We start from the raw sequence: 26,633 nt of genomic DNA, 5'->3' as shown, positions 1-26,633 counted from the left end.
GGATTCTACATTTTGCAGAGCCCTTGAAGACAGCAGGATAAAGAGGAACTTCCTGAAGCAACCCATGGCTCCTGAGGCCCCTCTATCTTACATCAAATGTTCCCTTCTCTATTACAAAACCTCATAGGCCTTGATAGATGCTGGCCTCCCTGGACTTCACGAAATGTCTTGAACAGTCAATGGAAACATTGAAGATGCTGTTAGTCATCTTGGTAACAGTCAAGTACGTAAGTGCCAGTGCTGACAAACTCCTTGAAAGGCAGATTCCACAGCAGAGTTCTCTCTCCTTTTTTCTGGCCACCCCATTTAATATTGATAACCATACCTTTTGCACCAGAGCTTTAGAGAGGATGGAGAGCTGGACCCAAGCTACACTGTCAGTGAGAGGAAAAGCAGCTGTATCTAAAGGTCCTGCTCCTTCTACTCTATTAGAGAGTTCTCTGCAGCTGGCACATGCTGATCATTTGGAAGTCACCAACAGTCTGAAAAAGAAAATCACGTCGATGATGAAAGTTGGTTTATGCAGAATTCTAGCAGGCGCAACACGAGCCCACAAATCTGTGTCACAGCCATCCAAGACAGGCCATCTGGAGACACATGGAAAGAGTCCATATGGAGGCTTTGGGTTCTGGCTTTGCCCTGTACTGGCTCTTGCCTTGAGTAAGGTAATTAACCTGCCTCTCTGAGCCTCCGGTGAGCCTCTGAGGAATGGAAGTGTCAGCGTGTGCAAGAGTGTCTGCACACAGAGCCTGGTGTACGCTTAACTCACCCAGTCGTATCAGATGTTTTCAAAACATTGACGTTGAAGCATCAACAGTAAAACTTCCCAGAGAAAAGTGCACCGTTGTTCTTAGAGCTGCAGCTTTTGGGAGGTTGTAGCTGCCAACTCGCACTGTAAGGGCACTGAGGGACCTGCCGCCAAGAGAGAGTGGAGGTTTTGCTGAGGAAGTCACCCACAAGGGAGGTAAGATAGAACTAGAGGAAATGTGACCATCTATGGAGATAACGTTACAGCTGGAAGTGCAGCTTCATCAGAGACCTTTCGAGTAGAGAATGTGATGCCAACTGAAGTTGGTCTTCGTTAACAGTACCCTGAATCAGTGTTAGCTTATCAGTAAGCTGGTTCCTGTGTCTTCACTGATAAGGAAAATGGGAGGTGTTAAGAGAGAGGTGGCTGTCGTATTTAGCACAGAGCTATTAGAGAAATTCGTTTTTAGAGTTAACAAACTCTGTTGGTAGGAAGTTGAGGAAGAAAGAGCGCATCGGACTGATGGTAAGTGTCTTTCCTTGGGGTGTTTTTCAAAAATGCATTTATCTCAAAGGGAATGGAATTTTAAAACAAAACTGTGGGTTAAACTTAATCATTGCTCTCAATTTTCTGTTTGTGAAAAAGATAGTGTTACCCCATGGGAAACCCAAGTTACAGACTCATGAAGTCCTGTGAAGTCTTGTTTGTATGATGTGGAACTTTGCCTCGTGTAATGGAAAATAAATGGGGGAGGATGGGCTTGGGAGGGGGCCTTGCAGTATACAGTACATACAAAGTACTCATATGCCAGAATTATCCTTGCTGGAACCCACTAAAGTCCAGAAGTGGAGTCTGCTCAGACCGTGGAGAAGGGAAAAGTGCTTAGCGAGCAAGGAGCTGCGGGGCAAAGGGTATGTGGTATGGGGAAGGGAAGTCAGCCCCTCAGGGAGAGGGAGATGCAGGATGAGAAAGGAGAGTGCCAGGTATGGGGAGCAGGGCTGCCGAGGGCCCATCTTTCTGGGGGAGTGGTGGGTAGGGAGGAATATACCTGATTTAAGTTCACGCTTGGCATTGGCACCTCCAGTTGACAGCTCCATTTCTTTCCTCTCTGAAGTCTCCCAACAAAGCGTGTAGAGTCAGATGTCGCAGAGCTGACCCCCAAAGCCGTACCCCTGAGCGTCAGGGACAGAGAAGTGGGAGGTGTGCTCCCTCTGGCTGCAACAGTTCTCTCTCTTTTTTTCTTTTTTTTGGCCACCCCATGTGGCATGAGGGATCTTAGTTTCCTGACCAGGGGTCGAACCTGCGACCCCTGCAGTGGAAGCATGGCTTCTTAACCACTGGACCGCCAGGGAAGACCCCTTCTTTTTTCTTTTTTTGCAGCCATTCTTGAGGCCAAAAATACTCATGTGTCATTGCCCCCAAATCTCAATATGGACCTTCTTATCCCCTTTCTGCTATTCTATGTACAGTATGTGAGAGAAAGCTCTGACTTACACAGAACTGCACTTAATCCCTGCCGATGACTTACCGATGACTCTAGGCCACTCATCTGACCTCTTTAATTCTTGTATTCTTTACCTATAAAACCAGCATCTTAGTACTAATACCAAGCTAAGAGGGTGGGTTCTAAAGATTAAATGGATGTAAAGTAACAGCACCGCACCTAGCTGTCAGCAAACGCTTAATAATGTCAGCCATCGTCATTATTTTTTACCTTTCCTGCTCTGGGAACCTTCATCTCTGTGCCCTGCTGGCAGCACGCCGTGTCTGCTGATTTGAATTACAGAATCCCCAGCAGGACATTGGGTTGTCTCTGCTCTTGAACAGGTTGTATAGATGAGGACGTTTCTCCCTCTGTGTCTGAAGATGTGGACTAATAGCTCAAACAGATCTGGGACGTCTTTGGTTTTCAGATTCCTGCTTTTCCATCAGGAGAACTCTTCATATGTGTCCTTCAAAATGTTTGTCCTATGATTATGAGGGTCCATAGTTCTCTGCTCGCCCCTCCACACTTCCCAGTTTTCTGTGAATGCAGGGATAGAAAAGCGCAGAGGAGAGGATCTCCAGAGATTTGGGTAACATTGATATCCAGGGGGTATCCAAGGGATACCAATACCAGCTCTGAGGTGGGGCAAGCTTGGGGTGTTGGGGGAAGAGGAAGGAGAAAAGTGTGGAATGAGGGTGGGACACATGGAAGACCTGAATCAGAGAAGTGTGAAGGGTGGCAGACCATGGAGGACCTTTTAATCCATTACAGAGACTTTGGTTTTCACTTAATAAAAGGAGAGGTTGGAGGAGAGGAGTGGTTAAAAGGATCATGCTGGTTTCTGCTTTGAAAATAGATTCTAAGGGGGCAAGGGAAGGACCAAAGAGACTAATTCAGAGGCTACTGCAATAATCCAGGCAAGAGATGGTGGTAGCCTGGACCACCAGTGAGTGTCATGAGCAGTGTCACGTGGTTGAGCTCTGAATATACTTGGAAAGTAGATGCAGTGGGACTTGCTGATGGTTTGGGTGAGATGTGTTGGAGACAGAGGCATCAGGAAACCACCATGGATTTTGATCTGAGCAGTTGTAAAGATGGAGTTGCCATCAACCAAGATGATAAGGGCTGTTGGAAGGGCAGATTTTGGTGTGAAGAACAGGAATAAGTCTTGACAGGTTAATTTGGAGACATCTCCAAATTAATAGGATACAGATAAGTGGAGGGTTAATAGGATACAGATAAGTGGAGGGTCAAGTCAGCAGGTGCATATCTGAGTCTGAAGTTCAGGGTGTTAGTCTGGACGGCAGGTTTCACGTTGAGAGTAGAATCCGCATACAGATGAAGTCTACAACCAGGAAAGTGGATGACATCACATGAGGAATGAGTGTAGACAGAGAAGAAAAGAGACTCAAGGACTGAGCCATGCAGTGGTGGGGAAAAGAGGAGATGTCAAGAGCAGCCAGCGGTGTCCTGAAGAAGGACGGGGAGAAACTGTTCCACTGGGACAGAGGCTGCTCAGAGCTCAAGGCAAGATGAAGACTAAGCACGCACAGTGGTTTTAGCAATTACGTGGAGGTAATTGGTGGCATTGACAAGGGCAGGATGCCATTGCAATCCTAGCTAGTTATTAACAGAATTGAAATTTAGAAAAAGAAGCAATGCAGTGTTTCCAAAGTGGGTTCGGATTCTATAAGGTTATTTGCAAATCAAGCAAACAAACAAAACAAAATGAGAAACAGAAACAAAGAAAGAAAGGATTCTAATAGAAACTTATTCTAACTTACGCTAAATTCTCAGCACTTCCGCAGTGATTTACACGCAGAGATGCAAATTTATCTGTTTGGGAAAGATGAATATCTCTCCCCAGGGAAGCTTTCCAGTGAAAATAAGCAGTTGCTCTTTTGTAACCTCATGATCTATCTATATACTTCCGCTCTTGAAGATCTCATCTAGTCTGGTGGGTTTAATTTTATCTATACACTGACATGTTCCAAATTTATATATATCTGGATGATATATCTCTAGCCCAAATGTGTCTCCTGAACTTCAGAAGCAAACAGCCCGCTGGTGTCTTGACATCTCCAGTTGTATGTCTAAGAGATATGCCAGGCTGAGTATGTCCAAAACAGCTTGACTCTCATTCCCAAACCTGTTCCACATCCAGTCCCCCATCTCAGTAAATAGCAACCCCCTATGCCCAGTTGCTTGGGCAAAAGTCTTGAAGTCGTCTTTGGCCACTGTCTTTCTCTCCTACCCTATACCTTGTTCATCAAGAAATTCTGTCAGCAAACCTCAAAATACAGCCCAAATCCAACCTTGTCTCACAACCTACACTTCCACAGCCTGGTCCAAGCCACCATGTCTCTCATCTGGGCCATCACAAAGCCTCCTAACTTGCTTTCTTCCTCATCCCTTGCCCTCCCGAAGGCTATTCTCAGCACCCAGAGCCTTCTTGCTAAAACCCACGTCAGGTCCTGCCATTCCCTGGCTTGTTCCCTCCTGTGGTTCCCACCTCTCTGAGCAAGGACCAGAGTGCTTAAGCTGACTCATGAGGCCGTGCACGATTTGGTCACTGGACCTCTCCGAGCTGCTCTTACTTCCCTGCCAGTCACAGGGCTCCCTGCTGCTCCTCAGACGCAGCAGGCGTGCTTCTGCCTGGGCTGTACTTCGACTGTTTACCAAATGCCACCTTCCTAGTTGGCCTTCCAGGTCACCCTACCTAAAACTGCACACCTCTCCAATCCTCCTTACTTCCCTCCTCTGCTTTCTTTTTCTCCCTGAATGTATCACCATGTAAAACCTTTCATAAATACTTTTTACTTATTTATATAAATATCGTCTTCCTTCTCCTCTAGGCTGAAAATTCCACATGGGCAGGTATTTCTGTCTTCCTTTGTTCCGCGTGGTATTGGGAGTGATGGTATCGTTTTAGAACTAGATAGAGGTGTTGGTTGCACAACATTGTCAATGTACCGAATGTCACCGAATTGTCACTTTAAAATGATTAATTTTTGTTATGTGAATTTAACATCAATAAAAAAAAATTATTCAGCAGCAAAAAAAAGAAAAGAAAATTGAATAGTCAGGCTAAGTCTTATTGAGAAGGTGCTATAGGAGCAACGACTTGAGGAGGTGAGAAAGTTAGCCTTGTAGGTAATTGGAAGGAGGCGACCAGACAGAAGGAAGAGTGAGTGCAGAGTACTGGCTGTACATTCAAGGAGGACCCAGGAGCCAGGACTGGAAAGGAGGACCCAGGTGGCCTCATATAATGTGGGCACCATAGCTGCTGTAAGGGTGTTGGCGTTTCCTCTGGGGGAAGTGGAGGCGCATATGATTTGACTTAGGTTTTAACAGGATCTCTGGAGCCTCTGTGTCAGGAATAGTCTGAAGAGGGGCACTTGTGGAAGCAGAGAGAACTGTTAGAAACTATTTTTAAAATCCAGGTGAGAGATAATGGTGGCTCGCATGGGGACGTGACCGTGGAGGTGGGGCCGGGGAGATGGGGGATGTCATTGTAGGTAGGATGTACTTTGAAGATGAAACTATTAGGATGTCCTGATACATGAGGAAGAGGAGAGCCACTCATATATGGAGAGTTTTGGCTTGAGCAACTCTCAAGGGGGAAGATGGAGTCGTCACCACTGAGACAAGGAAGATTGTGGGAGAAGTTTTTCTTAGGGGCGAGGGAGCGGAGGAAGGTTGGAGGGTTATATCTCCAGTTTAGTTCTGAAGATATAAAGTCTCTGTTAATTCCAGTTTGTCCTTGAATATATACAAGTTGCTTCTAGTTTTTGAAGGGGAGAATTGGCTGAGGACAAAAGAAGCATGGAGGGAGGGAGATAAATGCTGAGTGCCCCAAGAGTTTGGCGTGTGGCAAAGAAGCAGCAAAGAGATGAAAGTGTAACCAAAGGAGACACAGTGGGTAGACTGGGCCCAGAGCCTTTTCTGGAGATGCAGGCAGACCACCTAACACTACACAGGATCTGCCCCCATCTGTCACCGGCTTTATGCACCTTTTCATCAGGAAAGACAGAAGGAAAGTGGGGTCTAAAATGCTCTCTAATGAAATGAGGGGGAAAAAAATCCATTTGCTTATCGTCAGAATTATTGAGTGAGAACCTGACTCACTTAAATTCACAAAAGTTTAATAGGACAAGTATTTCCTCGTTTTCACATGTTTACAGTAAGACCAGGCTACAGATGGCCAAGCTCTGCAGTGTGTTGACATCGTATCTCCATTTAGCTGTGACACCGGCCAAAACAAATGAATAAGCCTCACAGGATATCTTCTAAGTTATGAAATACTTGGGTGCCACGTTGCAAATGCAAGCAGCTAGATGTTCCTCTGGCAAATAAAGGTTTTGTTTTTTGTTTGTTAGTGGAAATGTCAGAGAATTAGATTATATGTGGGGACATGCAAGATTTCAAAACTGTAACCCCCAAACCAGAAAAAAACGTATGGCCAAATTAGGTTAGATTAATTTTGAAAATGAAGAGTAATTCTGAGGAGTCTTAAAAAGACGATATCTGCCAATGAAACCAGCAGGCACTGGAAGACTTCTGCTTAACCTGGCAGAATTCATGCCTGCCCAAGAGCTTGGATTTAGTTATTTATTAGAAGCCCTTGTCTTGCTGAGTTATTATAAACTATTACACTTTTACGCTGGATGGTGTCATAGTGGTTAGAAGCCAGAATTGTCTGGTTCTTTACAGAAAAGAGGCTTAAAGGAAATTAGAGCTGCTTATTTTGTTTAATCTCCCAGTCACAATCATAAGAAGGAAAGCTTTACCACTCTAATCTCTCTCTCTGTTTTTAGTTGATATTAGAAAAAAAAAAAAGCCTTGTCGCTGAGGTTCAGCAAGTCTGGTTTCAAACCCAGCCACAACTGGGTGAGCTTGGTCAAATGATTTCACCAGTCTCGTCCTTGGTTTTTTATTTTAATCTGTAAACTTTGAAAGATGCTAATGCTAAGTACCATGCAGTATTTTACTTTGAATGAAAGGACTTCATTGCTGAATAACGGACTGAATTAAAACAGTAGCTTTTATTTATCATAATAGCTAGACTTCATTAAATGCTTCTGCAAGATGTCATGATTATGATATTAAAACTCTAACTGAAACCTTATTTAAAACTAAGAAATCAAGGTAACTGTGGCCTCATCTAGATGAATAAATGTCTAAATTTAATTTCAAAATTTTAAGATGTTTTAGGGTACAAAATATAAGTTCGTATTCAAGTGTAAGAATGTTCAAGTGGGTATCATTTTATTTAGAAAGAGAAAAACAAATATCGTATATTAACGCATATATGTGGAATCTAGAAAAATGGTACAGATGACCTTATTTGCAAAGCAGAAATAGAGACACAGACATAGAGAACAAACATATGGATACCAAAGGGGAAAGGGCATGGTGCGATGAATTGGGAGATGGGGATTGACATATATACACTATTAATACTATGTATTAAATAGATAACTAATGAGAACTTGCTGTATAGCACAGGGAACTCTACTCAGTGCTCTGTGGTGACCTAAATGGAAAGGAAATCCAAAACAGAGGGGATATATGTATACGTGTAGCTGGTTCACTTTGCTGTATAGTAGAAATTAACAGAACATTGTAAAGCAACTGTACTCCAAAAAAGTTAATTAAAAAATGTTATCTTGGGCTTCCCTGGTGGCACAGTGGTTGGGGGTCCGCCTGCCGATGCAGGGGACGCGGGTTCGTGCCCCGGTCCGGGAGGATCCCACATGCCGCGGAGCGGCTGGGCCCGTGAGCCATGGCCGCTGAGCCTGCACGTCCAGAGCCTGTGCTCCGCAACGGGAGAGGCCACAGCAGTGAGGGGGCCGCGTACCGAAAAAAAAAAAAAAAAAATGTTATCTAGAGCTTACAGTGTCCTGGGCACTGTTCCAGTCTTGCCTGCTCCTGACTCTGTGGTCTCAGTGCCAAAACTCATGTTCTTGACAAGTAAGTCAAGAATAACAATGAACAGATCTAATTCCTTGAAGTGACGCCAAACATGGTGGTGAATCTCCCAGCAGTGACCAGACTTTGCATCTCTTCCTCTGAGAGCACACGACTGGTGTCCCTGCAGGTAGGGATGCCTGTTCAAGAACATTGCCAACCACAGGGGAGTGGGGAGAGGGGGATGGTACGGTCAACTGGTTCCAAAAACCTACTAGAATTATTCTTTGGCTGTACCTCCTCTCTTGACCTTCTTCACCTGGTGGCAGGATGATTTAGTGGTCAGGAATCTAGCCTTTGGAGCCAACCTGCTTGGGTTCAAATTCTGGTTCCTCTTCTTAGCGTAACATGACTTGGACGGTTTGCTTACCCTCTCCGTGTCTCAGTGTCCTTGTCTGTAAAACGGCCATAATAATGGTAGCGCCTGCTTCATTGGGTGGTTATGGGAATGAAGGAGTTAATACATGTAAGTCATTTAGAACTGTATCTGGCATAGAGTGAGTTCCAGAGAAGGCTTAGCTTTCATTGTTATATTATTGTACGGGTCTGGGATTAGTCCCTGAATCCTTCTGGGATGTGGTGAGTTTTAAAAGTAAGTCGAATTTACCCATGATTGACTCATACCCGCTATTCCTAGCTAAAAGCAAATCTTGCGGTTAGCATTTGTTTTACATGGAGCCCAGGAGTTGAGGGTTATGATTTTCCTTGTCATTCCCCTTAAGGCAGCCTTCGTACTCAAAACTTCCCTCTATTTCTCTGAACTCCTTAGAAAAACTTCTTTTTCCCATCCAAGAGCCCTGTAGGGACTTAAATCTGAGTATCTGGAGTCTGTTTCTGGATGAGACTGTGTCAATTCTGGACCCTAAACAGAACATTTGCAGAATCCCGTACAGTCCTGTTTACTTCTCATTGCTTGCCCCCATGTTGCTTTTGAAACTCTCTGCACCAAAGCTGCCGTAACTGGCCGCGCCTTCCTCACTAGTGTCTGCTAAATGAAGTGTCAGAGGAGTATCTGGAAGAGCGGTCTCGAGGGCCCCAAGGTTTCCAGATCATTTGGAACTCAGTGTAATAATATCAGTGCGATCAACAACAAGCATTAGCTTGAGTCACTGATGCTAAAACAGGGAAATGATTTGATTACTTTTTCTAAAGGATTATTCAATGTTGTCCCTACATCTAAATATTTATGTACCAAGGTCAGAATTCTTGGTACATGGTGCACCAGCACTTTTGAACAAGTCATGAATTTTGGCTAGAAATCAAATTTCAGGGTGGGTGGAGTGGTGAGTTGAAGGATGTCTTTGAGTATCTCCCCTTTAAAATAAAAGAGAGCATGCAAGTGAGTAGTCTGCAGGGAAGGAGCTACAAGATCTGGAAACTATTCACAGCTCAGTCATTCACTTGAAATTCATTCCTCCTGCCCTTCAGTTTGGGTAAGCATCAATTACTTATCTAAAATCTGTAGTGAAAACTTTTCCAGACATGTAATAAGGAAAGTATCAACAATTCATGTTTAGAGGAAATGTGCTTTCTGAAAATATATTAAGGTTGTTGTATTCATTCTATATTTGTCAGTTTCTGTATTGGTTCCATCTCTCTCCTAACTTTTTAAGAAAAAAATGATATGGTTAAGTTATCCTTTTGCTGAAAGAAAAAGTATGTCATTATTTTTCACAGACCTTCAACTCTTCTTAGAAAGCTTTTGGCGAATCTCGGGGATAGGCAGGGGCAGGGACACATTTCTGAGGGTTTGGTATAGTGTCCAGGGCAACTATTTGATGACTGTTTTACCCATCTAAACTTTCCTCTATTCCTTAGTTGCTTTGGGATGACCGTTTGTTTGCCTGTGTGCTTGAGGGCAGGCGGGAGTCATGTGTGTGTACACACAGCTGCCATCCTGTGTGGATGTCTGGGTTTCATATCTGCATTTATAATATTGTATTTTCTAAGGTCTGTTGAATTTTATAATTTTCTTTTTTTTCAAAAATAGAAACCCATCTTTTTCCTCTTAATTTAGCTTCGGTACATTCTCACGAGACGGTGATACAGCATGGCTGTCGTAAGCCCTGCGTGGTCCAAAAGTCCAGTAGGAATAAATGCAATGATACGTGTCTGAAGTCTGCTCCTATACATATTTATACATATTAAAGATCTGTTCATGAATAATTTTCCTGGGCGGTATTGAGCAAGTAAAAATCATGGCTGTAAATATTTTGCTTGTGATTTTGTCTGACTTATTTTTTGGTGTCTTTTTGTCAGAGATACTGACAACTCTTTCCAACTATAAATCTTAGGGAATACCATCAACCACCTAGAGGGGAGCCTCCCCATCGTGTGTCACAGATCTGCCTTGAATCGTCTTGAGGATCGGTTACCAACACTTGCTCTAGATTGAGAAACTGAGAATGAGACTTTGGGTCTTGGTAATTCCAGCAATTCTCATACCTTCCACATCAGCTACATTTAGTAAGTATTGCTTTTGAACTGACATTTAAAATTTTTTTAATTAAGTAATTCCAAGAACATTTGCCTAGTTTTAAATTGCCTGCTTCCAATTGCCCTAGCTGAATGGTAACCTAGAAAATTCATTTATGCTCTGCAGTCATTCTTCATCACCAATCTATCAGGATATATATATATATATATATATATATATATATATATATATATGCCCATAACAAATATAGCATAATTTTAATTTTACATATTCAAATACGTCAAAATTTAATACGGTGCCTGCACGTAGAAGGTATTGACAGCGTTTGTTGACTGACAACACACTTTGGTAGATGACATGGATGCTTTCCTTTGGAGCAATGTGAAGGATCTAGCTCCAAATTAAGTCACTAATCTGTGTATCCATTAGAATATTTCCTAAAAGATCTTAGATCATTTACTTATTCTTTCTCAAAGTGTGACCAGTTTCTAAATTTAATCCTAGAAGGGGATATTTAGAATACAGAAATTGTAATCCTTTTTATATGCTCACTTCAGGATGATATTTATACATATTTTTTATTTGCAGGGAAATCATCTTGGGGCCTGGAAAATGAGGCTTTAATTGTGAGATGTCCCAGACAAGAAAAATCTCGGTACCCTGTGGTCTGGTATTACTCAAAAACCAACAAACATATTACCACCCAGAGAAGAAGTCGTGTAGTTGCCTCAGGGGAACGTCTTAAGTTTCTCCCAGCCAAAGTCAATGATTCCGGATTTTATACTTGCATTATCAGAAGGTATTATCCAGTCCTGTTCCTTTGTCTTTCAGAGTTGATAGTCTGAGCTGCCTCACTTCCCTTCTCTTTCTAGACCTCTCTGCAGCAGTTGAATTTATAAAGTGATTGGAATAAAAGAGCACCTGAGGAACACCATGAGGTTGGGCTTTAGGTGATGGTGAACTCTCTGGATGTATAATGACAGGGTTTAAGTTGTAGCCCAATTAGAAAAAGACCTAGCTTTTCTAGTGACCAGGAAAACTGAGAGCAGTTGCTCACGTTGGGCTCCAAATCAGAACAAACCAGCAGCCTAGATGTGGGGTGTCAGGAGGCTTATGAAGGGTGTAAAAGGGGGGTCATCCGTGCCTCCCACGTGAGGGGCAAACCCAAGAAGTTTACCTGAGACTGGGGGCCCACAAGTCCCTCACTCTACATGTAAATTGCCAGCTCTTGTGATTTTGTGCCTGTTTGGTACGTGCAAGGTGTCAGATGAACTAAGTCAAAAGGCAAGATGGGTACGGTTAGGTGCCTAGGTTCTGAGGTCAGACAGCGTTAGTTTCAAAGTCACGGTGTGTCACTAGTTAGCTGCGCATTGCTGGTAAGTTACTTCTCCATCCTTGTTTCCTCATCTGTAAAATACACGTGATAGTAGAACCCACTTCAAAGCGTGGCTATGAGAATAAAATGAAATACACAGTGAACTCTTAATAAATACTAATTATCTTTATTATATCAGGTCTCAGTGTTACAGCACGTACAGCGTATACAGAAATGGTGAGGGAATCATTTTAAAGGCTACTGTAGGGGTTGCGTTTTACCTAAAATGTAACAAAAAGCATTTAAAACTCTAGATTTTAATGATTATTTTAGAAGAAGAACCACTATCTGTCAATTGTTTTAGGAAGAAAAGCAGTATTAAGTAAAAGTTAGAGCTGGGTTAAGTTATTTCATAACGCTAAGTGACTTTTTAAAAAATTGTTTGATTTATTTTCATAGTCCTACCTCCAATAAGACTGGATATGTGAATGTCACCATTTATAAAAAACAACCAGGTTGTGATATTCCAGACTTTCTGATATATTCAACAACATCTGGATCAGAAAGAAATTCCAAAATATATTGTCCTACAATTGACCTCTACAATTGGACAGCGCCTGTGGAGTGGTTTAAGGTAAAAGGAAACGTGCAGGAAATAGATGAAAATCACACCATCAGAACAGGTGGAAGTAAAGAATTACTGAAAGTTGACTGGAACTTTTCATTTCAGAATTGTGAAGTTCTTCAAGGACCCAGGTACCGAGCACACAAGTCATTTTTGCTGATTGACCGAGCAGACAGCAAGGACACTGGTGATTATACATGTAAATTTATGCACAACGAAAATGGAGTCAATTATACTGTGACTGCAACCAGGTCATTCACAGTTATTGGTAAGCTACTGAATTCAACAAAATGCAATACTTGGAAAAAGCTAACGTGACAGAAATTGTGTCCTCCTTGTTGATTTGCCGGTACTCCATGCCCCTCCCCAAACTTCCTCCTGACTCATCTTATGTGTATCTTCTAATGTGACGCAAAGAGATTTTCTAAATGCACTATCAAGATGTAAGACATTTTGGAGGGAAATTACGCTGCTGATCCAAAGCCACATCTGTTCTGTCCTCTGTGGCTTCATTTTTCAAAGATAATGTGATCTGAATGCTAACCTAACGTTTTTTTGAATGGCAGTACCACTATTTGGAGAGCAAGATTAACGCTTTGTCTCGCAGTTTGTTGTCAGAGGTTCTGTAAATAGAGGAAAATCGATTTCACCTCTGTCATGACTAGCCGGTTAGAAGTTGAGTGAGAAGCTTTATAAAGAGATACATAGATATTGTTGGCTGATTTGCAATCTCGATTTGCAATGCTTTCATCATCATCCAGGACCTTAAGGAGGTCATTTAATTCTACCTTTTTTTTTCAAAATTACTTTAAATTCTATAAAAGTCCATGAGGGGTGAGACTTCACAGTCAAGCCTGTTAAATCTACAAAGAGTTGGGGTCTCCTTAGCAGAGCTTGACCTATGGGTGGAGATGAAGCAGGACCTGTATGTCTGGCAGATTCCTCAGGGCAGAGCAGTCGTGGAGAGGAGTTTTGGTTTGTAGTTTTCCAGGGCCCCACCGCTGTAACATAAGCATCGCTGGACCACATTTGTGTTAGTACCTCTCAGTGTTCAACATCAAAACCCGCAGGGGTCCTTAATCACACCATCCCGAAATAAATGAGAATCAAGGGGTGCGGGAACGCAGCCGTGCATTCACCGTGTCTACGCGTCAGTGCCACAGGCATTTGAACTTCCTGATAGGGTGGGCCACACGGGTGGAACGCTGTGAGCGGAAGTGTGGACTTACGTGTCTATCACTTCAGGAGTCGTTTGAACTCGTCCCTGTAGCGTTCGTTATGCTTTTTCCTGTAGAATCGTCGTTTTCTGACCATTGCTGCGTCATGCAATTAATTTAATGCTCTGGATGGCATTTGTTTTGATGCTAAAAAGAGAAGAGAAAATATCAAAAAACATCATAGGTAGTAAGAGGACGTATTGCTGGAACGTATTTGTTTCGCGTGTGTGCGCGTGTGTGTGCATGTGTATTTGTTGCCATGGATCACAACGAGAAAAATCTGAGAAACATCATGTGAAAAAGGACAGAAATATGGAAATACAAGCTTTCTATTGATGACCACCCAATGCTTGCCTCATATTTATATTTTTACATATTTATATTTAATTAATTACATATTTATATTTAAATGTTTAAATATTTATATAGATTTACATATTTATATTCTCTTTGATTTCAGATAAGCAAAGCTTTTCTTTGCTTCCAGTAATTATAGCCCCTCCACAGAATGAAACAAAGGAAGTGGAAATTGGTAAGAAAACTTTAAGAATACTGTCAATGTTTCGTCTGGAACATCTTTCCATATGACCCCTGTTCTGAATTCCCCAAGCAGGGGTCAGGCTGTTACCACAGCGGATCGTGAGGATTAAATGAGACGCGTATTTGGAAACACCCACCTTGGGCCCTTGCTAATAGTAGGAATATGTGGTCACAGCAACGTACGGCACTTACATTTGTACTGCACTGGGCTCTATTTTATTTACTTATTTTGGTGCTTTCATGTGTGCTACCTCATTTCCCTCTCACTTCTACCCAACTGTCCAAGGAGGTAGATATCGTCCCCACTTTATGCTTGTGGATGCCTAGGCTTAGAGAGGCTCAATGACATACCCAAGGATGCGGCGTGAATAAATGGTGATGGAGGAGAACCCAGATTGTATGCCTCTGTCCGTCTCTGCTTGTCCTGGTTCCCTGAGAGAATGGGGTCAAAATCAGAGTTCTTAGCACGTAAAGCAAAACGACGCTGACTGCCTCAGAGCTGCTCTACTGCTTTGCAGGGTTTTCCACGTTCCTCCCTGCTTTCGCCAATGTCCTCCTTCCCATCCGTCGACACGAAGCTCGAGTACCCCCTCCTCCGTGAAATCCCCCTGCCCGCCTCCTTACCTGCCAGGGAGCACGATCAGAGCCAGCATCCGGCTCTGATCCAGGGCCACGAGCACCAGCCCTGCTCCCTGCCCTGACGTCTCCCTCTGTATTCCCATGCCACTTGTCTACCTTTCTGTTAAAACACTAGAATACCGTGTGTTCTGATCGTTTGCTTATACCGTGGTCACCTCCCTGGAGACTCTAAGTTCCTCATCCCTCTTCAGATGCTTAATTCTTGACACAGGGACGAAGAACTCAGTAAAGGATGGCTGAGTACCCAACCCAAGGCAGGAATCAGCCCTTAAGCTTTTAGTTCTGAAAGGAGGAAATCTCAAATTAACAGGAGTGGGAGTGGAGAGGCTCTTGTTGGACGATTAAGCAGTGGGATTGTGGCTGATTCAGGTGAAACGGTTTTACCGACAAAGGTAGCTTACAGAGAGATGAAGGGGATTCCATAGGAGAAGAAAGGAGTGGAAGACATCCAAGGAAGAGGGGATATACATATATACAGGTGGCTGATTGATTCACTTTGCTGTACAGCAGAAGCTAACACAACAGTGTAAAGCAACTCTACTCTAATTAAAAAAACAAAAGGAAAAGAAATGGCAATGCGTAGTAAGGGGAAATCTTAGATTGTAACGTGGCATTGGTGAAGCCTCTATAGTTTCCACTGCAGGGGAGAGGGGAGAGGGGCCTGAGCTTCAACCTGAACTGTGAGTGTGATGAAAACGATGGGAGACGGAGAAGGTGGCAAAGCGAGGGCAGAGAAGGAGGAAGGTGCTGAAGATGAGGAAAGGAAATGGGAATCAATTCATGACACACACTAGACGTTCAATGACTTTCTCTCACATGCAATTAAATTAAGTCCTCTCTGCAGAACGGACTTTTATTGGTGACTCGCTTTCCTTCTCATCTAGGAAAACCAGCAAACCTAAGGTGCTCTGCTTGCTTTGGGAAAGGCTCTCAGACCATGGCTGACATCCTGTGGCAGGTTAACGGAAGCAACGTTGAGAACTTCGGTGAAGCAAGAATGCAAGTGTTGCAAGAGCAAACTCAAAGGTATTTTGCAGTCTCAGTTAAAGCATCCCCTTCCCTTCCCACAAAGTTTGCAATTGCAAAATAAGCACTGAAAGTAACAGGTTGTCTTACTAGTTCTCGCAGCAAGCTGACTTGCCTAAACGCCGTGTTAAGAATAGCGGATGTAAAGGAAGAGGATTTCTCACTGAAGTACGACTGTCTGGCCATGAATTTCCGTGGCCTGATCACGCACACCGTAAGACTAAGGAGGAAAAATCCAAGTAAGGCATGTCTCTGAGACTTGGGTCACCTGAGTTTGCTGTTAACAACCGGAAGCTGAATCATATTCTTAGGGAACAGTGTATTGGAGTGTGGCTCCGGGGAGTCCATCAAGTCAGAGTGGTCCATCTCATAGATTGGAGGCAGGGGGAGAAAAGATCTGTCTTGGGTGTAGGCAACAGGGGGACATATTGTGTGTAGAGAATTCAAGACAAAAACGAAGCCACGCCACATTCACTGTGCTTCCCATCCTCGGCACGTCCAGACAGTGTTAAACGAGTCCGTGAGGACGTGCCCCTCCTCTCGGGTGCAAAGGCATCTTGCTTCCACTCCCTCCGTGTATCACTGCGCACACAATGATGGCAGAAAAGTAGTTTGACAAACATTTCCTTCCTGACCACCTGTCAATTTCCTCACTTGTTTGCATGTCCAGATAAAGACACCCCACTGGTTAGATGTAGCATTTAATCCGGTGTAATGAAGGGTGGGGAGAAAATTTTGATACTTTAACTTGTCACTCCATGTACCACTATGTAGAAATTATGTAATGTGTTTGTCACATAGTCATAGGGAGAGGTAAACTCCCAGTTTATACCCCTAAGTGGGATATGGTCCAGATTAATTTGGATAAACCCACAAAGGCACAACATGGTTGGGAGAGATGAGAAAACAGACCACCAGTCAGATAGGGTCTTTCGAATTCAACTTTAACCACCGATTTGCAAGCTGTTATAAAACAAACGGAATCATGACTACTGTAGATGATTTTAAACGCTGTCATGTTCCATGGGTCATCAGGATTCTGCCAGTTATAACTGTGTCACCCCAGGACATGTGGACCCTGTTGAGATGTCATTTTAGGGTGACATTTGTGGTTCTGGTGGGCACGGAAGATCCCGCAAGAAAGAGGAAGCCACCTCCACCCCTAGCACTGCCATGCTGTCCTTATCCCCATGCTTTTCTCACATTGTCATTATATGAACGTTCTCCGGGTGCCTGTGTATTGGAATTGTTTTCACGTTACATGTACTTGGTGATTTTGTTCCTTCTAATTCATCTGTATATGCTACCTTTCACCTGTGTTTCTTCAAAGCAACACAATTATACTCTGTCTCAACAACTATGTCGATTAAACAAAAACTGTTACAACTGCTCTCAAAGGTCACAATGAATTCCCTTATTTCTAATCATACAATAAAAGAAATTACACATTGTCCTGAATTTTAAAAACAAAAACTAAAAAACCTGTGTCCCCATATTATTAAATATCATTAAACATTTGATACTACTGCTATTAATAATAATAGTACACATTTATTCATTGTTCCCTAGGTACCAGGACCTGTCATGATTTCCCATATAATTTTTCATTTATTTTATCAAAAATCCACGATGAAGAGACTATTACCATCATCTAGTTTTATAGATGAGGAAACTGAGGCAAAGAGAGGTTGAATAATTGGCCAGGCTGCAGTTACAGAGCCAGGATTCAAAGGCAAGCAGTGTTTCCTGTTTATAAGCTCTTACAGAAAGTATTCAGTGTTTAGTCAACACGTACAAGGATCACTTATACATTTATAAAATAACTAACATTTAGGAAGATACTGAACTTCAACTTGCCTTAAGGTCTTGGATTAACTTCTTTCTTCTAGTTAGCTAGTCACATGCATAACTACTTCACAAGAAATAGGGATTCCCGGCATGCATCCAGATAGGGTTTTAGAAAGAGTGACCTGGAAAGGAATCCTGTTGAAATAATTCACTTAGGGAGTATTTATCATTTAAACTGATGACAGTGCAGACACTAGGCTCACTCACAATTTTCAGTTTTGGATCGGTTCACCTTGGTCATTCTTTTTTTAATTAAAAAAATTTTTTTGACCATGCCATGCAGCACGTGGGATCTTAGTTCCCCGACCAGAAATCGAACCCACACCCCCCTGCAGTGGAAGCTCGGAGTCCTAACCTCTGGACTGCCAGGAAAGTCCCCACCTTGGTCATTCTTGATTTCATAGTGTGGATACGCAGGGAGCTGGTGAACTAATGAAGGGATTTGCAAATACAGACCAGGGATTTTTATGGCAAAACTGGGAGCCTGTGTTTTGAGATCAGATGAAAATGAAAAGGGAGCTATCTAGCCAAATCTCATTTGAGAGTCTTTTCACATTTATCTTTAAGTGGGACTATTTGTAAGATGGGATAGTTAACGATTCTAAGGAGGGAAGTAAACTTAAAACAGCCAAAAATACTATTGACGAGCACCATTCTTACATTCAGTTTGTATATATCTGATTCAATAAATACGGGGACCATCTTGCATATATACGTTATGAAGCAATGAGTAAGGATAAAAGTTCAGTGATGGCTAATAATGTTCATCAGAAGGGAAATATAGGGCATACTCAGGACCTAAAACCCAGTCATTTGACTTCATCAAATACACATTAGAGACTTAGAGAGCTCTTGTTTCTTCCCTGCTTTCCTATGCCACCAAGCCCAGATGCAGTAAGTCCCCAAGACCTGTTGATTCTTTGTCCTTAACGCCGCCAACGCCAGGTCTGTCCATTCCTTTCTCATTATTGCATGAATCTGGCCCCTAATGCAGAAACTTCTCATCCCATTCGACTCCGAGGACCTGTGAGTTATAGAAACAAAACTTCCACTACCATCAGATTAATCTCGCTTGTAAACCACTTTCACTCTTAGCGAACCACTCAGCACTCTTCAGTGGCTCTCATGACCAGAATAGAGACAAAATGCTGTAGCTGGAGCCTCAAATCTGATCAGAACCTAGCCCTAGACCCACCATTCCAATCATATGTTCCAGTAATTCCCCAAACTGCATCATCCCCCTTCCTCAGAAGACACACCCCGTCTCTGCCCTTGGGCTCACAGCATCCTCTCTTGCCAGGAATACATTTTTTTTTTTTTTTTTTGCAGCTATCTAAATCTTACTCATCCTCCAGAGACCTTATTCTGCAAGAAGCCTTCACTGCGCAATCCAGCATGGAGTGAGCACACCTTCCTAAAACCTCTGCTAGCTAAAACTAATGCTTTCACTTCCAATCTTAGCTAAGTTTACATGTGTCTGTCTTTCTCTTATGCTTTGCAAATCCCCTACAATGCCTAGCCTGGTGCCTTGCACAGAGTAGGGGCTCACTAAACATTAATTTACTGATTCTTAAAACAGCCATGAAAAAGCCATGTAGGCATCCCTTGTATAAATCTCTCATCCCAGTGGAAGCCAGCATCCACGTATTTGTTTATTTTCTCCTGTTTTAGGAATAATAATGATCATTTTTCTCCTCCCCCTATCTTTTGAATAGTGGATCAACAAAGCACCTACTACGTGCTTGCAGGATTTAGCATATTATTCTTGCTAATCAATGTCTCGGTGGTAATTCTAAAAGCATTCTGGATTGAGATTATTCTGCTCTGGAGAGACATAGCTAGACCTCACAAAACTAGGAACGGTAAGTGGCAAGTTTCAAGTTTTCTTCAAAAGAAAAGGTTCTATAAGGGCTGTTGGTTGTTTATCGAATAATCTCTTAATAGTTATGCTACTTAACACAGATTCCCTTTTGCTTGCTAGCATATTATCAATAAACCTTTTTGAGTCCACTCAGAGGACACTCTCCATCCTGCCTTGTCACTCCTCGTGGTTCTGAGGTTCACCCCAACAGCTCCAATTTTCTCCCCCGTAGAATTGCTGTTCTTACTAAAAGCCCTGTATCAGAATCTGCTCCAAGCCCAGAAAGGGCATTTTGGAAAATGGGAAAACTTTATGGAAGTCAAAACATTAACAAAATTGTTCCTGTTTTCCAGATGTGAACAGGTTAGAAAGGTCCATCAGAATGCAATGTATTTTACCAGAAACGCTCTTCCATAAAGAGTCCTACCTACCTACAGATGTATACCCATGAAAGAAGACAGTGCTGCCTGCTTATTTAAATATGAACACCGTTCTTTCATTTGGAGGCAGATAAAATTTAGATTTTCCATATGGGTCACTCAACTAGAGCTAATTATTTGATTTGTGGGAAATTCAGATCCCTTAAAAACTTCTACTCTTTTGCCACCGTTAATTACCCTTTAGCATTTTCACGTCCCCATGGGGAAAACGAAAGCTAAACTTGAGATCTGCTCAGCATAGCAGAAAGCCCCTTAGCCATGAGTATAAATACTTATTAACAGATTATTAATCAAACTTGACAATATGGTTTGAACTAAACTAGTCAGGCTCTTGCCTGTTTTTTATCATTCAGTCTGAGACCGTAAAAAGGAGAACTTTGGGACTAAGACTGGTTTCCTGACGACATTTTGTGGCAGTAGATTGTTGTCATGGTCTCTGGATTCTAGATTGTTTGGGGCGATGAGATACATTCACCAACAGCCATAAAACTCCCTGAAGAATGTCTCCTAAGAGTCCAATGAGAATTTTTGAGGACCAAGTAATAACATTGTGTTCTTTGTTCTCATCTTCAGATGGGAAGATCTACGATGCTTACGTGATCTATCCACGGAACTGCAAAAACAGTCCAGAGGGGGCCAGCTCTGTGGAGTACTTTGTTCACCAGATTCTGCCTGACGTTCTTGAAAATAAATGTGGCTACGACTTATACATTTATGGGAGAGATATGCTCCCTGGAGAAGGTAAAACTGTCAACAACCATCAGGGACAGAAATTCACATTCATCAGAAGGATAAGGAATAGGTGGTCTTATCCCTGCCATCATCAGGAGCTGCAATTATTATTCCAGGTCATGAGACTAGAGCTCTTCAATATTTCTCCAGGAGAAGGAGGTACTTACTCTTTGCTTCTCCTGCCCCCATCACCACCCTGATCCTGAGGTCGTCACAGTCGTGTCAGTGATGCAAAGACAGGATAAGGCATCCTTGCTTGTGGATTTAGCAGGGTCCAGCCCCTACTTCATTCCCCATGTCCACCACTAGGATAACTGACATCTCTGAAGTCCCTCTAGAAGATCTGAAGGAGGACTTGAAATCCAAGGAATTTTGTTCTACTATCCAGAGGCACTGGCTAAAATATTTGAAAGGACTCAGAAAGGCTTTATGATTTTCCTTATATTGGTGACACATTTGCAAATTTATATCCTCACAAGAACAGATAGAATTGTGTCTTCTGTTCCTTAATATTCCTAGTTGATTTCATGTGATTTTGACAGTAGGGTCACAATTCTGGCATTTCAGTAGTCGTTCTCCTTTCCCTCCATATTTATGTCAAGTATCTAGGAACCCTCCTTCTAGCCCTTCTCACATTCCTCAGGGACCAGGAAGCGTGTGGAATATGAATAAGGCAGGGACATCATGAGTGTAAGTCCTCTAAAGTCAATGTTTAATAGACTGTGAGTTTAAACTGGCATTCCTACCGCAAAGAGGGCTTCAAGTGTCTATGGAATTAAATGTATACACGACAGGTGAATCTGGTTTATCCTGCAATATTTGGATAATGTTAATGGCCTAGGACCAGCTTGGGAGACATGTATAGAGTGCAATTCAGGAAAACGTAACCCACATCTCTCCCGAGGCTCTCTTCTTGCTTCAGCTCTCCCCACTGGCTACCCCTGCAAGTCGAGAGCAATGTCATGTTATTCAGATGCTCATTGCCTGTTAGGCATCTGCTTCTGAGGCTGCAGGGACTCCAGTTGTTTGTGATGTCACACCAGGTGCGACATGCTCTCCATCTCTTCTTTCTTAGGTCCGCCGACCTCATTTCTAGTTACACCTCTCCCCAGCCAAACGTGAGTGCCAGCTCACTGGTGCTCAAGCTTGTGTGGCCTTTATCGTGCTGTTTTTCATTTGGAAAAGTTTCCCACCTCCACCTCTCTCAAGTATGTCCTCTGACCTCACCTCAACCAAAGTAAAACAAAATCCAACAAAACAACACCAAACTTCACTCTTCCCGTAGAAAAAGTGCATGACAGGCCCATGCAGTGTATCTCTTCCCATGACAATTACTCTCCATTTGCTCCTTCAAATTCATTCTGCCCCCTCCTCCATCCAGTGGTCTGGTAGCTGATACTTACAGAAGTCGTCACCCCCTTGCTCTCTGCTCCACGCTGGGCTTGGCCAATGGGAGGCACTGGCAGGTGCTCGGAGGGCAGGGTGCATCCCTGTTCCCTCTGGGTGGGGTCCCCTGGGTAGCTGTGCCCCTCTCTGCTGAAGCACTGGCTCCTGTCAGCTGGCCATCCTCAGACACGTACCTGCTTTGGGCTCCATCACCGCTCCCCTTCCGTCACACCTGGAGGGCAGTTGCGGCTCCCTGACATCACCTGCTGTGGGGCTCTGCACCATCTCTTGTTGATTTCCTTTGGCTCTGCCCACATCTTTTATAAACTGTCCTTCCATTAGATTCTCTTTAGTCAGTACTTTTGAGGGTGCCGAGCTTTTTGTTAGGATCCTGACTGACACAAGGTCTCTGTCGGGCACTATTCGACATTCATTTCCTGTTTCAGACCATGTGGACCGGCAGTCTTCAGCCTCCACTGCCTAAGAATGTCTTGAGTTGTTTTGTTCATGGTTGTGCTTCCTTAATCATGCCGTCCCCTCCTTGCCGTGAGAGCTGGGTGTTTTACATGTTCTAAGTCCACCCAGAAGTTAAGTGAAATCACCATGGAGTTGACGATCCATAAACACTGATTTGATAAGGGGATCTGATCTTCCTTAAGATTTCCCTAGTCTGGATCAAATCAGCTTCTAAAACAGAGACTATTAGGGGATGAAGTGGATCCAGGACTCCCTAGAGACTTTAGTCAGTTCAGAGAAGCAAGGGTTCCTGAGTTTGCACTCTATTTTTTTTTCCCCCACCGTCCCTTTTTATTTTATTTATTTAAGATTTATTTTTCTTGTGGTAACATTCGTTGAATGTGAGTTTCATATGTACAACGTATTTCTACTTCTGTACAACCTACAGCGTGCTCACCACCAAAAATTTAGTTTCCATCCATCACCATACGCTTGGCCCCCTTTACTCATTTTGCCCTCCCTGCGCCTCCCCCTCTGGTAACCACTGATCTGCTCATTGACCCGGTGGGTGTTCACAGCATATGCTCTTCACCATATACTTGTGATTTTTCCCACTTTCTTCCGGTAGCTGATTTCTAATTTCATACTATTGTGATTGGAAAAGATGCTTGATAGGATTTCAATCTTAAACTTATTGAGACTTGTCTGGTGTCCCAACACATAATCTAACCTTGAGAATGTACCATGTGTGTTGAGAAGAACGTGTGTTCTGCTGCATTTGCATGGAACGTTCTGTAAGAAGAGAGTGAAAATTCTAAGTCCCTTTACAACACGTAAGCTAATATTCTAAGAAGATAAGATGTATCGATAGCTAGTGAACCTGAATTCGAAGCCTCCTGCTACATATCTCTACGTTCCCACTGAATTGAAGGACTCTGGACTGCTCTGTCTGGGAGAGAAGAAGGCTTGGGGTGGATATTCTCATCGTGAAAGGGCTGTGTGTGTCCTCACCCCTCCCACTGTGTCTTTTATCACTAGATGTAGCTACCACAGTGGAAACCAGCATTCAGAAGAGCAGGCGGCACATCTTCATCCTGACCCCTGAGGTCACGCACAGCAAGGAGTGTGCCTACGAGTGGGAGATCGCCTTGCACAACACCCTCATCCGGAACGACTCCAAGGCCATCCTGATTGAAATGGAGGCTCTGTGCCCGCCCAGCGGACTGCAGTTTGGGGAGCTTCAGGACTCCCTCAAGCATCTCGTCAAAGTGCAGGGGACCATCAAGTGGAGGGAGGACCTCGTGGCCAACAAACAGTCTCTGAATTCCAAGTTCTGGAAGCACATAAGGTACCACATGCCGGTGCCAAGCCAACTTCCAAGAAAGACTCCCCGCTCGGCATCCTCGAGCGCCCAGGGGCAGCAGTGCTTGCTTTGACGGCTAATGCACTGCGTTTGGGGGATCCAGATCGCTCCCAGCTGGGTCACGCCGCTGTACCAGACACTGGGGGAGGAGGCTCCAGAAATGGGAGTATCGAGGGTATTCAGACTTCAGGTTTCATGCACTGACTTTACTTCCATTTCCCTGGTTCTGGCTGGATGCAAAATACCCCGAGATTTTCATCCTCAGGCTCGCTGTCTCCACCTCACATCCCCTCCCTCGTCTCCCGTGGTTGGTCCTTCTCCATCGTGGCCCAGCATCTTCTCACTACTCTTCCCCTCTCTCTCTCTTTCTCTCTCTCCTTATTCTTTGTTGATATTCTACATTTTGAACATCAAACTGAAAGTTTTAGAGTTAAATTTTAATGTGATCTTGGACACTCAGATCCCCTCAAGCAGAACGCTGGTACTGGATCTTGTTCCCAATGCCAGAATGTGTTCGATTTTATTTGATCAGACGCTTAAGTTGTATCATATCAATACTGTCCATTTGGTTGGAGTACCTTACCCAATTATCATTATATTTAAGTTTTTTTAATTCTAAAATTTCTTTCATATATTTTTATTCTCTTTAGAAATATCTTTTCTTCCTGTACAAGTTATAAAAGAACAGAAAGTATGAAAGAAAAAATAACAGAAATTGTTCATAAATCCATCATCCTAAGATTATGACTTTTAAACATTTTGGTAAATTTGCATTTTAAGAAATTTTAATTTATACTTAAATATACCATTTATATAGCTGAGATTATACAGCATGTAGTTTCTACATTTTTATCTACTTAAAATCATAATAAAAGCATTTGACAAGTCATTCAAATTTTAACGTTTTAAAATATTCATAGTGTTCCAGCTCCTGGTTGTGCTACAGGTGGCATGCCTCATTACTTATTGTTGGATATTTAAGTTGTGTCCAATTTAAATAGTCATCGTTATAAGTATTTCTGCAGTGGCCATATCATTATACTTTATATCTTCCAATTAAAACAACTTTTTTTAAATTTGAGAAACTTTTTTAAATTTAATTTTTTTTAATTTGAGAAACAAATTAAATTTGTTGCAACATTTCCATGAAATAAGTAGGGCATTTTGGCAGAAGTGTTTTAGTAAAACTGAAGTCAATTTGCACAGTCAGGGCCACTCCCATCAGTTCCTTGGAGTTCGCACACCATCAGAGCCCACCCGAGCTAAGGCTGAGGGACCCTCAGACTGGGAGTCCTGTCAGAGCTCAGATTTTGCAAGTGGATGGAGGTCCTATCCTCCACTGAGCTGCTCCTGGGCCTCAGTTTCTGCAACTGAAAAGTGGGAGGATGGAGAAGAAGAGCTGTGAGGGCTTTCTCAGCTCCGATAGCCCAGGGTTCCAAGCCCTACGCTCACAGAGAGTTTGGGGAACTGCCAGAAGACCTGGCTTCTCATACCAGCAGTGCCACTAACCTCTCTTAGTTTCTTCTTCTTCTTTCTTTTTAAACAATTGTTGACCTATTTTATTTTTTTATTTTTAAATCTTTTTAAAATTTTTATTTTATATTGGAGAACAGTTGATTAACAACGTTGTGTTAGTTTCAGGTGTACAGCAAAGCGATTTAGTTATATATATATACATGTATCTATTCTTTTTCAAATTCTTTTCCCATTTAGGTTATTACAGAATATTTAGCAGAGTTCCCTGTGCTATACTGTAGGTCCCTGTTGGTTGTCTATTTTAAATATAGTGCTATGTATATGTCAATCCCAAACTCCCAATTTATCCCCTGCAAACAAATAAGTTTGTTTTCTAAGTCTGTGCTTCATCTGTACAGTGAGAGTAATAGATTCTTCACCTTCCACACAAGATCCTGTGAATAAAATGAATTCAGTCAAACTTGTTGAGTGTCTACCATATGATCATGGTGAAAATTCCCGTGAATTATAAAAATCACATGGAATTATTTTTAGTTCAGTCAAACCTGAGTACGATAAAATGCAGCTCCTAAGTTTGATGAGTTGTGACAGTCATACCTACCTGTGTAGTTATCACCCGAAACAAGACAAATATTTCCTTCATCCCAGAAAGATTCCTCCTGCCATTTCTCAGTCAATCCCTCTCCTTCCTCAAAGGCAAACGATGTTCTGATTTCTATCTCCGTGGATTGGTTTTGTCTGATCTTGGAATTCATATCAATACAGTCAGCCAGCATTACTTCCACACAACATAGCATTCATGTATCATTTAGGGAAGGTAAAACCTTTTGTACATTTTTAAATTGGTGTTGTTTCCCTTCATTGTTGATGTGTGGAAATAATTTCTATATTCTGGATACAAGTTCCTTTTCAGAGAGATGTAAGGTGAGAATTTCCTAGGCGTTTACTTATTCATTTTTCAATGGTATTACTGATTGGGAGACATTTACAATTTTGATGACATCCAATTTATCAAATTTTCTTACAAGGTCAGTGCTTTCTGTGTCCTAAAATTTTTTTTTGCTTGTT

General features: G+C 42.6%; 1 protein-coding gene across 4 annotated transcripts; it reads left to right on the top strand.

The window, feature by feature from the left end:
* The first annotated feature begins 1,139 nt into the window (after positions 1 to 1,139).
* IL1RL1 (interleukin 1 receptor like 1) lies at positions 1,140 to 26,025 on the top strand. Of its 4 annotated transcripts, none has more exons than XM_004329082.4 (11): positions 1,140 to 1,273; positions 10,499 to 10,670; positions 11,230 to 11,440; positions 12,416 to 12,590; positions 12,687 to 12,849; positions 14,259 to 14,330; positions 15,862 to 16,003; positions 16,097 to 16,242; positions 19,567 to 19,713; positions 20,726 to 20,893; positions 23,765 to 26,025. In XM_004329082.4, the coding sequence occupies exons 2-11, from the start codon at positions 10,610 to 10,612 to the stop codon at positions 24,160 to 24,162; spliced, it is 1,683 nt and encodes a 560-aa protein (XP_004329130.3). In that variant the 5' UTR covers positions 1,140 to 1,273; positions 10,499 to 10,609; the 3' UTR covers positions 24,163 to 26,025. The 4 variants fall into 4 exon arrangements, with proteins under 4 accessions (XP_004329130.3, XP_033694285.1, XP_019786809.2 ...); XM_033838394.2 differs by having other exon boundaries at positions 20,726 to 21,043; XM_019931250.3 differs by having other exon boundaries at positions 12,416 to 12,849.
* The last annotated feature ends 608 nt before the right edge of the window (positions 26,026 to 26,633 follow it).

The sequence above is a fragment of the Tursiops truncatus genome, chromosome 14 (genome assembly GCF_011762595.2).
Source record: "Tursiops truncatus isolate mTurTru1 chromosome 14, mTurTru1.mat.Y, whole genome shotgun sequence".
In the NCBI taxonomy this organism is placed as follows: Eukaryota; Metazoa; Chordata; class Mammalia; order Artiodactyla; family Delphinidae; genus Tursiops; species Tursiops truncatus.
The sequence above is the reverse complement of the archived record's forward strand: the minus strand, read 5'-3'. Positions and strand labels throughout refer to the sequence as shown.